The sequence below is a fragment of the Amblyomma americanum genome, chromosome 4 (genome assembly GCF_052857255.1).
Source record: "Amblyomma americanum isolate KBUSLIRL-KWMA chromosome 4, ASM5285725v1, whole genome shotgun sequence".
NCBI lineage: Eukaryota > Metazoa > Arthropoda > Arachnida > Ixodida > Ixodidae > Amblyomma > Amblyomma americanum.
This window is the reverse complement of record NC_135500.1, coordinates 208478178-208491202: the sequence shown is the minus strand read 5'-3', so window position 1 is coordinate 208491202 and position 13025 is coordinate 208478178. Positions and strand designations below refer to the sequence as shown.

The 13025-nt window shown below is 44.5% G+C and overlaps 1 protein-coding gene across 1 annotated transcript in view; it reads left to right on the top strand.

Moving 5' to 3' along the window:
- Nucleotides 1-13025, top strand: part of LOC144129202 (oxysterol-binding protein-related protein 1-like) — a 79710-nt gene that overhangs the window by 54454 nt on the left and 12231 nt on the right. Inside the window, exons 18-22 of the mRNA XM_077663190.1 lie at nucleotides 3960-4136; nucleotides 6976-7054; nucleotides 7123-7241; nucleotides 7859-8111; nucleotides 10348-10470. Coding sequence (XP_077519316.1) covers nucleotides 3960-4136; nucleotides 6976-7054; nucleotides 7123-7241; nucleotides 7859-8111; nucleotides 10348-10470 — 751 coding nt within the window. The remainder of the gene's footprint in view (nucleotides 1-3959; nucleotides 4137-6975; nucleotides 7055-7122; nucleotides 7242-7858; nucleotides 8112-10347; nucleotides 10471-13025) is intronic.

Here is a 13025-nt window from a genome sequence, read left to right as displayed (position 1 = left end):
CAGTATCTTTAAAAGAAGCTGCCGCTCTCTGTTGTGGAAATGCTTACCGTATTTGTTCGAATCTAGGCCGATAGTTTTTTTTCAAATAATCGTATTCCAAACTCTAGGGTTGGCTTAGATTCGAGGATTTTGAAAAACACGCCAGTTTTTCACTGAAACTGCTAAATGTGGTGCATAGCTAGCGCCGTCTAGAAAAGTCAGTATCGCAGCTGCTACTAGCCGTGCAAGTACCTAACCGTACACAAGCGAGGTCGCCATTTTGACCTGTGTCGTGTCGGCCATATCGGTGTGCAGCGTGGTGTTATCGCAATGGCACCAAGCAGGAGATGCCACTACAGTGCCGCTTTCAAGCGAAAAGTTGTGATAGCCGCAGAGGCATCGTCGAACCTTCAAGCCGGATGGGACTTGGCGTCAACGAGAAAAACATCCGTCGTTGGAGGGGACAACGACAGCAGCTTTTTGCGTGCGCCGCAACGAGGATGGCATTTAGCGGACCAAAGAAAGGCCGTCGCCACGAAGTGGAGACAGTTTTGGCCGACTTTGTTCGGACGCAGAGAGCAGCTGCCCTCCCAGTGACAACAGAAGTGCTCCAAGCGAAAGCTAGGGAACTTTCAAGGGAGCGAGGCCTAACGCCAAAGGATTTCAAAGCCAGCCGGGGCTGGCTTCAGAAATTCATGAAGCGCTTCGGCTTCAGCCTCCAACGTCACACTTCCACTTCCATTCACTGCATTTTAAAGATGCTGCTACACGTTACCATTTCAAGTGTTTCATGTTGATGCCAAGCGATTTCGAAGAAAAGCTGATAGCTTTTCAGTGCTACGTGTTGTGAAAGAGAGAAGCGGCAGGCTACAATTTTGGGCAAATCGGCAACGCCGACCAGACGGCTGTGTATTTTAATATGCCAGTGGCGTACACCATGAATGAAAAGGGTGCCAAGGAGGTGAAGGTGCCCTCTGCGGGCTACGAGAAGCATCGCACAACTGCGATGCTGTGCTGCACAGCTGATGGACATAAACTCCCTCCTTATATGATATTTAAAAGGAAGACACTGCCTGGTCGAGAAACTTTGCCAAGAAATGTCATTGTGTGGGCAAATGAGAACGGGTGGATGACGGGTGCGATGGTGGAAGAGCGGGTTAAGATGGTGTGGCGACGGCGTCCAGCAGCCCTTTTTACAAAGAACTCGCTCCTTGTCGTCGACTCTTACCGTGGGCACTTGACCGACAACGTGAAGGCTGCGCTCGCCCAAGCGAACACGGACCTCGCTGTCATACCGGGCGGCATGACAGGCCATTTGCAGCCACTTGATGTCTGCATCAACAAACCTTTCAAGGATCGTCTGTGGAAATATTACACGGACTGGTTGACTGATGAAGACCACATGCTAACGGCAACGGGCCGTATCAAACGTGCATCGCTATCGCAGTTGGTGGGCTGGGTAGCTGCAGCGTGGGACAATATCCCAGGTACTTTGATCGTGCGCGCCTTTAAGAAGTGCAGCATATCTAATGCGCTTGACAGTACCGAGGATAGTGCACTGTTTGAAGGTGACAGTGGCAAGGAACACAGTGACGAGTCTAGCAGCGACGACGACGTTGAATGAGCTCTGCACGTTCAGATTCAATAAACGCTGTTTGCGTTTTGTGAACGCTGTCCTCGCTCTTTTTTGTTCGGCCTACATTCGAGGTAATTTTTTTGTTGTTGTTGGCTTCGGACTTTAGGGGGTCAGCTTAAAATCGGGGTCGGCCTAGATTCGAGTAAATACGGTAACAAGATAAACTGGCTGGCGAGTTGGGTGTCAGGGCTTGTTTAACAGCAAAATATTGTTACGTGGCCCGAAGTCTAGGCAGGCACAAGGACGACCAGAACACAGGGCATAGATCACAGCGAACACTGAGCAGATAGCGCGCGCGCACCGGACGCCGGAAAAGAGGCTTACAAGTTACTCCTCTTGTGGAGTGTGTTGTTTTAGTCTTTTGCAGTAATAGTAAAATAGAAGGGCTTTTTCTTTTCTTTGGAGTAAGTGGGCATATGCCGTACCTAAATGAAAAAGCTTATGTTCTCCTGCTGCTAATAATGGGTCTGGAGGTTTTCAACCAACTTCTTAATTTAACATTCACTAAACACATTGTTAATGGCCACATTTACAATTGTCACTAAGCAGGGAATTGCATCATCAGTGCACACAACACTATACAACACTCAGGAGATGCTGCACCTAACAGTTGTGCACCCACTATGCGCATTCAGCTTTCATCATTGTTCTCAATGTTTACTTAGCACGGTCATTTTGTTTTTGTTTCTTTTTATCGTCTTCCCATTGCCTTTGCACTTCCTTCTTAATTGCTATCCTGGGTTTTTTTCACAGTAATAATAAGCACTGTTTTTGTCTTACCGCTCCTTCTGCCTGAAGAAAGGAAGGTGGGGATAAGTTCGAAGGTAGGGATAAGTTGAAATAAGTTGGGAACATGAAAGTGCTGCATGGACATGCATATTATGTGAAGGATGACATGTGCATTGTGTCATCCTTCCTTTTGTTTGCTGTAACATGATACTGACAGCGTGCTGCAGATATTGTCTATTGTCAGGCATTGCTAGTATACATGAGGACACATGCGAAATGTGGCAATTCTTTTTTCCTTCAGTGCATTTGTGAGTACTCTTGAAGAAACTACGCAGTGAAATAAATTGCATCTACGAAGCTTATTGAATCGCCCTAGTCTTTGCTGTAAACTGAGATTAAGGCGCCCGTGTGCTGTGCGATGTCAGTGCACGTTAAAGATCCCCAGGTGGTTGAAATTATTCCGGAGCCCTCCACTACGGCACCTCTCTCTTCCTTTCTTCTTTCACTCCCTCCTTTAACCCTTCCCTTACGGCGCGGTTCAGGTGTCCAACGATATATGAGACAGATACTGCGTCATTTCCATTCCCTGAAAAACCAATTATTATTATTATGCATGGCTAACGCATCAGCTATCAAGCAGACATGGTCGGGTATTTTTGCTGAGCGCTTTCGCCGTAGTGAGAGTTAAAATTTATGTAGGTAAAAACTTGGCGAACTATGTTAAAAATTGTTGGCAACCTAGTTGGGTTTTGTAGGGGACTGATGCCAGAGAGACCATGTCATCACTTAGTAACTTTATAATTTTTTTTGCGAGCATATTACTAACAGCACGTTTAACGTGCTGCCTTTTACTTAAATTGGTGCATTCTTTGGATCAACAACCACTCTCTGACTTTTTTTAATACTTCTGCAGGTTCATACTGCAGCTATCATCCCACACTCAAGCAGAGGCCACAGCACTAACTCCCTTTATACCTGCCTGCAGCAGGCAGACTTGTGGCTACAGAAACTTGCAAAAAAAAAATGAGATAGCCAACTGGCAGGCAGTCTGTTGGGAACCTGTAGAAGTGGAAAGGCCTCCCATTTTAATGGTGGTTACACAGAGAAGAGAGGCAGGCAAGCAGTAGAAAAGTGAAAAGAGAGGTCATATTCTCACACTGATGGAGGTCTTTTGCCCTCAGTTTGTTTCTTCCTTGTGAGCATCCCACATGGTGTTATTGATGCCTAGGCAGGGGAAGGCGATGAAGTAGTTATGTTTGGTGGGTGTTCTTGGAAAGGGACACAAGGGTGCGTCAGATTACTGTGCATTGGTTAAAAAAGAAATACTCAACTCTGTACCCTTTCAGGCCTCGTGTATATATCCTGATTCAGTTTCTTGTCTGAAGTCATGCTGTATTGCTGATGTTACTGGAGTGCCATTCTGAGGAATGGGAGGGGAAAAGCTGCATTGAAATGGGTTGCACTTAGTATTAAATGAGTGAGGGGACCAAAAGAGTTTGGGACAGTAAATGAAGTGACGTTTGACACTGTAGGCCTCTTGAGTGCTCTGTGCTGTTTCCAGTACTTAGCGCCATTGTGCTTCTGTTTCATTGCCTCTGCGTCCTTTTTTCTGCAGGGACGACGTGGGCTTCCGCATGGTGTGTGAGCAAGTGAGCCACCACCCTCCTGTGAGTGCATTCCATGCTGAGTCATCCCACTTCAAGGTGCATGGCTCCGTTTACCCCAAGCTCAAGTTTTGGGGCAAATCCATTGAGATAAAACCTGAGGGCCACCTGACCGTGGAGCTCCTCTCGTGAGTACCTCAGTACAGTTGTGGTGGGACAAGTGCCAGGGCATGAACTGACATATTCACTGCATTGTGGGTCACTGGTGGGTTGAGTCCCGAATGCAGCTGTGTGGCACCGAATTCTGAGTCACATGATGAAGCCGTGGGTAGCTAAGTTCAAAGAGCCTGCGAATGCAAGGACGCTATTGACATCTGTTCGCAGCACAATGCTGGTCTTGCCAGTGGCTCACTGGTAGGTCAAACTTCACAGGGTGAGCCAGATGCATGGGGTTTAGGACGTCTAAAATCGCTGCCTCAGTTAGTTTTGAAGTCAGTGGTCCTGAGTGCGTTTGGTTTGAGGGTCTGGTTAGGCTCATCAGCACACATAGTGATGCACAGATGTAAGGCCTAGAAGTACTATACGTGTGTTTTTGCCATGTGCTGGCATTTGATGCGTAAGGAAGGCATCGGTTTGTGTGTAACCGGTGTGAGAAACTGGTGAGCATCTTTCAGAACAACCAATTCTTGGCTGCGAGTTCAGGATAGCAGAAAAATTTGTAGTCTTCGAATATTCATGTCAATACTTCAAGCAGCAAAAGTGCAATGCTAATCAAATCAAATAGCAAATACGGTAAACATCATTGATACATTTGCAGTTCATGTGATTTCCCAGTTCATATGCTCAAAATCTCACGCAATAAAAATGTCCCATAGAGTTACACTATTTTTCTTCCCAGATAACAGGATGTTCCGGCTATTACATTTAAAATTTCGGAAAATCCTGATCATATAATACGTTTAGCATGCCACTGCGGTAGCTCAGTGGCTTGGCTGCTTGGCTGCTGACCCGAAAGACTCGGTTTCATTTCCAGCCACGGCAGTCGCATTTTGATGGAGGTTAAATGCTAGAGGTCAGTGAACGTTAAACCACCCCAGGTGGTCGAAATTTCGCAAAGCCCTCCACTACGGCATCCCTCATAGCCTGAGTCGCTTTGGAAAGTTGAAATCGAAACGAAGCGAATACATTTAGCAGCCAACTGCACGTATGCAGAGTGGCCCGAACCTGGGGGCACATGACATGGAAGAGCTGAGGTGCAGCAGCAGTCACCTATCATTGTGGCTTCTCTGCGGTGCCTTGGTTAAAAGGAGCAAAGCATTAAAAAAAAATTGTGTGTTTACATATGAGCGGGCCATTCCTGCGAGGACGCGAGAGCAAAAGCGCTGCGACAGTCAGTTGCACGGTGGCTTCCCCGCAGTGCATTTGTACAAAGGAGCGAAGCATCTGTAAATGAGGACGAGACCGCTAATATTGCCATTGCCATGAACGGATCGGATCTATTGCGAAGTTTGTTCCTCACCAAGAACATCACAAACGCGGACTGAATTCTCTGAGCACTAAAAAAGGAGCTGCTCATACATACCTTGTGCATGATCAATATTTCTATGAAGTACTAAAAATGTCAATAAATGCCTTTGTACCTCATTCAGTAGTTATATTTGTCCAAATTGGGTGGTATGGATTGTAGTTTTCCCAGATAGTAAGTTTTTTCTGCATTTTCTTTAAACAAACTAACGAGGCCTTAATACACATTTAAAATGCACTCTAGTACTGTTATCACCATTTCGACACAGTCATCGTTTATTGGGTGTGAGATTTGACTCCTAAGCCAAAGGACACTGGATTGGATCCTCTCTGCAGCAGCTGCATTTTCTTGATGGTGGTTGAATGCAAGACCACCTGTGTGCTATGCAGTATCAGTGCACAGCCACAGGCAGTCGAAATTAAGTTCGTTTACCTACTTTTGTGTGGAGCCCATAAAGTTGAGATAAACCAATACCTGTCACGTTCATCAACTAAAAAACGTGTACAAAACACTGTAAACATTTAGGAGAATTTAGATTTCATTGTGGCGTATTTAGGCATTCAGCTCAGAGGATAAGAACACACTAGCAAGTGATACGGTAAGCAGCCCATCACCTAATTAACATATTCCTATACAGGCTAAATTCTGCTCATCCCTCTTTATTCTTGCCTTGTATTGTTTCCTTAGCCTAATTCTTTCTTGTTTGAATATTTGCCAGGAAAAATTTCTTTTTTGTCTTTCGGCTGTGTATTTGTGGTAGTGCAGAGTTCCTATTTTTATACAAAATGCTTCCTAGAATGTACTGGCACCCTTGTACTCAATACTGGCTTGTTTTGTGACGGCAGTGTCTAAGTTTAGCCTGTGTTTATGTTTCTGTGCTTGCATTTGTTTGCCAGTATATATGTTTTTTTGTTCTTCAATTTCCCCCTTTCCCATAACAGCCTCTGAGAAGCTAACTGTATGATTTATGTAAATAAACAAATAGAAATAATCTTGAGCTCTCTACTGCAGCATCTCTTGTAGCACGTCTGCAGCTTTGGGATGTTAAGCTCCACATACCGTTCCGTACTGTATCATACCATACCAAAGCAACCTCTGTTAATACAGCAGCTTTCTGTACCGTACTATACCAAGGCAGTCTGTGTTAATACTGCAGTCCTGGATTAGTATCAGTTTTTAAAACATTCATACAGCCGCCTTTCTACAAATCGTGCACATTTTCACACTAGTCCTTTCTTCAAGCTGACGCTCTCATTACTATTACAGCATATATTATTGTCTTGGAATAGGGTAGCATTCTGACATGACTTTTGAGGCAGAAATAGGTTCTGGGCCACAAAGTTTGGAATACACCAGCAGAAACATGGCAATGTCAATGAATGCTTCGTGCTGGAGGAACACATCATCTGACATAATGCATGTCGCGAAAGTACGGCACTTGTGAAAATGGCTCCAGCTGGGGTGTGGCAAAGGGGCATTCATATTCATTTTTTTTTTTCCAGGCATGGTGAAACATACACGTGGACCAACGTAAACTGCTGCATTCACAACATCATTGTGGGAAAGCTGTGGTTTGAACAGGTAATCTTGAGAGCTTGCAGCCTCCTCTGTTCCTGCCACTGACAAAACATGCTCCATCTTCATTTTAGTATGGCCTCATGGAGATTGTCTGCCAGAAGTCGGGACTGACATCGGCGCTCACGTTCAAGCAAGCTGGCTGGTTCTACAAAGATCTTCACCGGATAGAGGGGTTCATCTATGACAAACTGTGAGTGTGCATTGACATCTGTGATGATTGCCGATTTATTACCGCTCTGCGTTACATGATTGTAACTTTGCAGCTAATGCTTTTGCATGTTTGAGTTTTGATGCAAGAAGCTAGCATATTGAAGAAAGTGCTGCAGCTTTCAAAAGTGGCAACGCATGCTCAGCTCAGTGCATTGTTGTCGTGCTAGCTGTGCCTTTCAAAGTATTGGGTAGCGCAAAATCATATTGGCACTCTTCATGTTTTTCCTGCATCACTTTCCACACTTTCTACCTTTTTGTTGTAATTTTATTGTGCTGTGTAAAAGAATAAAAGTGTGAAACCTAAAAACCTGTTGATTGCGAAGCCAGTCGTTGCCTGTGCTTATAGAGGTTCCGAGCGGTGTGTTCTGAGGGGAAACTTGATACATTAGTTGCTCTAACCACTAAGGAATGTAAGTGCAGGAGCTATGATGCAATCTCCTGCAAAGTGGATGTTGTGCTGCAAATTCTCCACCTTTTAAAAAGATGTCTGGAGAGATGCTGACGTTACTGAGGTGCCTGACTTTGCATTTAAGTTCCCTTTCCATCGTTCAGTTACCGTCACTGAAATTGCGATGTCCATGTTTTTTTTTCCCTTAGGAAGTCCCGCCTGCGCTTCCTGTACGGCAAGTGGACAGACTACCTCAAGGCGGCACCTGTGGCAGAGTATGAGGAGTACATGCAAACACACAACTTCCGTGCCCCCCCAGACCATCCCCCGCCATCAGGCACTGCCACTTCAGCAAGCGCGGGGCCTAGTCCTGCGCACACACCCAAGCGCATGTATGCCAAACTGAACAGCCTGACACGCTCACTGACAGGAGGATCCCAGGGCGATATGCCGGGTCCCAAGGTGCGTGGTCTGTCATTAGAACATCTGCTTGTGCTGGTTCCTCTGTAGCCCTCGCATGAGGATTGCAAGATGATTGCAAATATGTCACTGTGGCCTTATTCTTCTGCTGCCTGATCTTTTCTGACAAATCTTCAGTTCTGAATCGGCATCTGTCTACAAGCTGCTAACATGCTGTGTGTAAAAGTGCACATCAGAATGATGGCACAGAGCAGGTAGTGAAATAGTTTACAAAACTCGTTGGAATAACTTTTTATGCAATGGCGTAAAAAGCTTGTTCTGCTGAAAACCCGGTGTCGCCCGTCATCCAGCATCAGTCAGAAAAAATCCCAGAAATCAGAATATGTATAGAAAAATAAAATAGCCGACATTGGGGTTCGAACCCAGGCTCTTTGCATGCCAGGCAGGCATGCAACGCATAGGCCACATAGGGTCTTAGTTCAAGCGTGTTAGAGGCGCGCACCTGGTGAACGCGTTATGATATGTATGACTTAGTGAGGTGTGTTTGGGTTGTGTAGTAATCTTACAGTAATTAAATTAAGAACAAATATTGATATGCTAATTAGGGATCAGAAATTGCATGGAACGAAAAGGCGGTGTTATGGTGCTTCGTTGCACTGAAAAAAATGGTGTGTATGAGTATGTAGTAGCAAGTATATTCGGCAGTGTTACCTTGATAGTGATTCGTGAATCGTAATCGATAATTGTGATTTGTGATTGGTAATCTGTTATGTGATCGGTAATTGCTATTGTAATCTATCACCATGATCGGTAATGTGATTGTGGATTTGTAATCAGTGAGAAACGCGAAAGAAAAGGAATAAAAGGAGAAGAAAGCACTATCACGTCTACTCTTACAGCGAAGCTTGAGCCTCCTGCTAATATTTTTGAAAGAAATATGGGAAGCAAGTTGTCAGAGATGTTTCATGGTTGGCACTACCTGTCCAGCTAATTTTTGAGAGAGAGATCTTTGGTGCATGTAAGAAATGATTTGCATGCATGATGTGATGCCAATTCCTTAGATTGCATAAAATTGACAGAAAACTAATAGTCTGTTGCATGTGGGCAGAATGTCTTGTACTGGATCTTCATTGGTTGCGATTCCAGTCATGTTGTTTCAAGCGAACGAAAGTGGGCGGTTCACTTTCATCCGCTTAGCATGCCTTTGAAGATTGCTTCTCACGTAGGGCCTTCTAGGCTGTCTAATTCGAAAGAATGTATTAGTGAGGAAATGTAGTGTATGCGGCATCATGTTGGAGACTACGAGGAGATTGCACAACTGGAGAAAAACCAAGCAGATAGAGCGCCCTTTGGTGGTATGTGTGGCTTCACAACACACATTTGTCATGGCCTTTTCAAAAGATAATTCAGAACTTACGTGGTATATTTTGTGACACTCTTGTTCAAAGTATGCGCCAACTGTAATGAACAGCAGCCTCCATGGGTACTCTGGCAAAGGAAAAAAATATTTTGGAAAGTTATGCTTACATGTGCTTCTACGGGTCACGCTCCTGCCTCGTACCACCATCAGGGTGCGACTCCTATGCGCACGTCATGGAGTTTTAAAGATACAATGTCTTTAAAATGACATTTCATACTTTCACAATAGTATGTTCTAGGATGTACTCGGTTAATCTCCGTGAAGGGACGACATCATAGGTGCCTCGTGAAATCGGAAAACTGCTTTGAAACTTCTGTTCACATGTATTCCTACGGGCAGTAGCCATACTTTACAACCTCAGTCGGCTGGAGCATCCGCGAACACCACTACATTTGTAAACATGTATGGGTTATGCAATTTGATTTTTCCAAAACATTTTTTAAGATGAAGAAAGCATTTATGAACACTCAAGACATCGTAACATATTGCAGAAAAAAAAAGAAAGAAGAGGCATAAACTGCCTAAAATTTAATTTAGGATTTAATTAACCCGTAGCACCGCAACCTACCATCTGAGTGACATTTTGTGCACAGCACACTGCCACCATCACTTCCAACATTGCTTCTTCGGCCAGTTGAAAATTATGAACTTCTGATGAAACAGCTAATGCTGCACTTGGTTCCTATACCACAGGGCATGGTCTAACATAATGTGCCAGCATTTTTTTATTTGTCACCTACGATAGACTGAGCCTTAAAGCGAGAACCCCGCCACTCCCATGTCATGTAGCTGCTTCCTTACACAATACCCTGTACTTGAAATCTTTATTTGCGATTTCGTTTTTACCTGTCTGTGCAGAGCCCTGAACCCTGTGACCTTGATGATGGAGAGATTCCCAAGAGTGATTCAACTTACTCCCTGGACATCCCGAACTCCCGCTTGCTCTGGAGGGCCACCCCACGACCAGAGTATGCAGGCCAGGTATGTTGTTATAGGTATTCTCTTGGCGTGTTAACAGGAGACACTGCTCTTGAAATGATAAAAAAATGCAGAAATTTCTATTAGAAAAAAATGGCATATTTGAGCTCAGTTTACACTAAAGTACTTTCAGCAAGGCGGAAATTTGGGCGAGTTGGTAAGTGTTCATTTTCGCTCTCAGCGCAACACGAACGGGACACAAGACGAAGGACTAGCACAAACAGGCGCTGACTATCAACTGGTTTTTTATTGAAGAACGAAAAGCATATAAATACGAACAGTGAACTACTTATCAATCAACAAAAATTATCTGGAAGGCACGTGGGAGGTTGTGGTCCCGTATGCACACTGCTTGTCACATGGGCTGAAAAAAGTTGCGGGTAGATACGACGTTGATGTCGTCTTTTCTGCACCTAAAAAACTTAGCGCAATGTGCAAACAGGTGAATCAGAGGCACTACGGCAAGAGCAAGAGGGATGCTTGTCAAGTGCGTCATGTGTCGCCATCTATACCTTGCGAGGTAGGGGTGGTATACCAGGTCCCCTTCTCTTGCGGTGCCATGTACATTGGCCAGACTGGCAGGTGCGTTAAAAAACGCTTGATGGAGCATGAAAATACCAGAAAAAATGACCCCCTGTCTCACACAGGCTCCCACAGCAGGCAATGCCAATGCAGGCATGAAAAGGATCATGCAGAAAGGAGAGCTAAAGGGGACACCCTTGCCCAGGCGTCTTTCCAGTGCAAAAAATGCCAATGTGTTCCCGATTACAAGAACACGCGCATCTTGTTCCGACATAACAATAAATTAACACGCGAAGTTATGGAAGCTTTTTATATTTACCACAACGGCGCAAAATGTATCAGCAGCCCTTCCATAACGTTATCCGAGAGGGAATTGAGCTATCTAACCTCCCACGTGCCTTCCAGATAACTTTTGTTGATTGATAAGTAGTTCACTGTTCGTATTTATATGCTTTTCGTTCTTCAATAAAAAACCAGTTGATAGTCAGCGCCTGTTAGTGCTAGTCCTTCGTCTTGTGTCCCGTTCGTGTTGCGCTGAGAGCGAAAATGAACACTAAAGTACCTACCTACAAAGTTTAAAGGTTTAATTCAGGCTCCAACTACTAAGAAAATTGATGTATCTGACACCTCCAAAGCGGCGAAATGGCGATTTGATTGCAAAATGTGGCAGAATTTCGCACCTGTCGCTTCCCGCAACTATGTCCTCGATGAAAAGTTGGTGCCGTTCTCTACACTCTGATATTACTCAGTTGTCAAATTCTCTTGGAACGTCCGTATTCAGCATTTTTTGAGTCCTCTGCAATGACCTCTGAATGGCTGGCGCGCGAACCTCGGATACAATTTCTCAACTCGTGTTCTTTGCCAACATGGCCAGCCTAGTTTTCGTTATGTTTTTATAGTGCAATTTCAGTTAATCTTATACTGTTGAATGCAGAAAGTACCAAATTATAAAGGTATGCTTTTTTTTTTATGGCTGAATCACGTATCAAGTTTTGGAAACAATAATATCGCATAATTATATGTCAAAATTAGGGTGCTTCGATATAGTTTGCCATTTTCATATCATGATGCACCTTATAACGAAAACAACAGCATAGCAAGAAATGCATAAATTATGCAAGGTCTATTTATGAAATGCCCCATGCCGTCCCAGAAAAAATGTCGGAAATATGAAAATGACAAAATGCGGTGAAGCCTTACAAGGCTCCATCACACGCACACCGAAAAGCCAGTGACAAGCACACGGTTTCTACGTGCTGGTAGAATAATGTGGCCAATGCAAGCAAGGGGAATGCATATTGGCATTGCGGAATGGCAAGACCGGTTTTAAAAAGAAAAATGAAATGTCCAGCGACGGGCAAAATGGCGTCCAAAAACGGCTTGCAGCTGAGTTCGCGGATTTTGGAGACAGGGAGCTACCATCGCCATGAGCTAATGATTAAGCTCAGAAACTGAAACTGCGCGGCCATGCTACTTTTTGGCCTCCCAACAAGGGCCCCCTAATCGTTGTTACACTTGCTGTTACGTGCACTTAAGAGATGTGAAGAATGCACCATGCAGTAGGTGGCTTGCCCTGCTGTGACACATCTACTTGCCTCATTGGGAGCCTTATGCAAAATTCCACAAGTGGGCCTCTCGGCATGTCATAGCTTTCCAGAACAGGGGGCAGAGCTTGTTCTAGGATGGTTGCAAAGGCGACACAATTGTCATGGGTGCGAGTTCTAAGTATCTAACACATCATGGAAGGCTCAAGCAGACAAACAAAAGCACTTTCGCTTTGTGGTTGTTCAAAGCGGGTGATCAGCCATCTTGTTCTAATCGGGTGTCATTGGGAAAGCCCACTTGTGGAATTTTGCCTGAGGTCCAAGCCTAACAGCATCCGAATGTGATTGGTGATTTACTGAGATTTAAAAAGGTTACTTAAGGAGACGAAATCAGGATGATGCCTTTGTACTTTTTTGTGGCATTTAAAACTCGATATTTGGACAATTTGCCCAGATATCGTGGTTTTGCAAAGGTTGAATTTATGAAAGTTT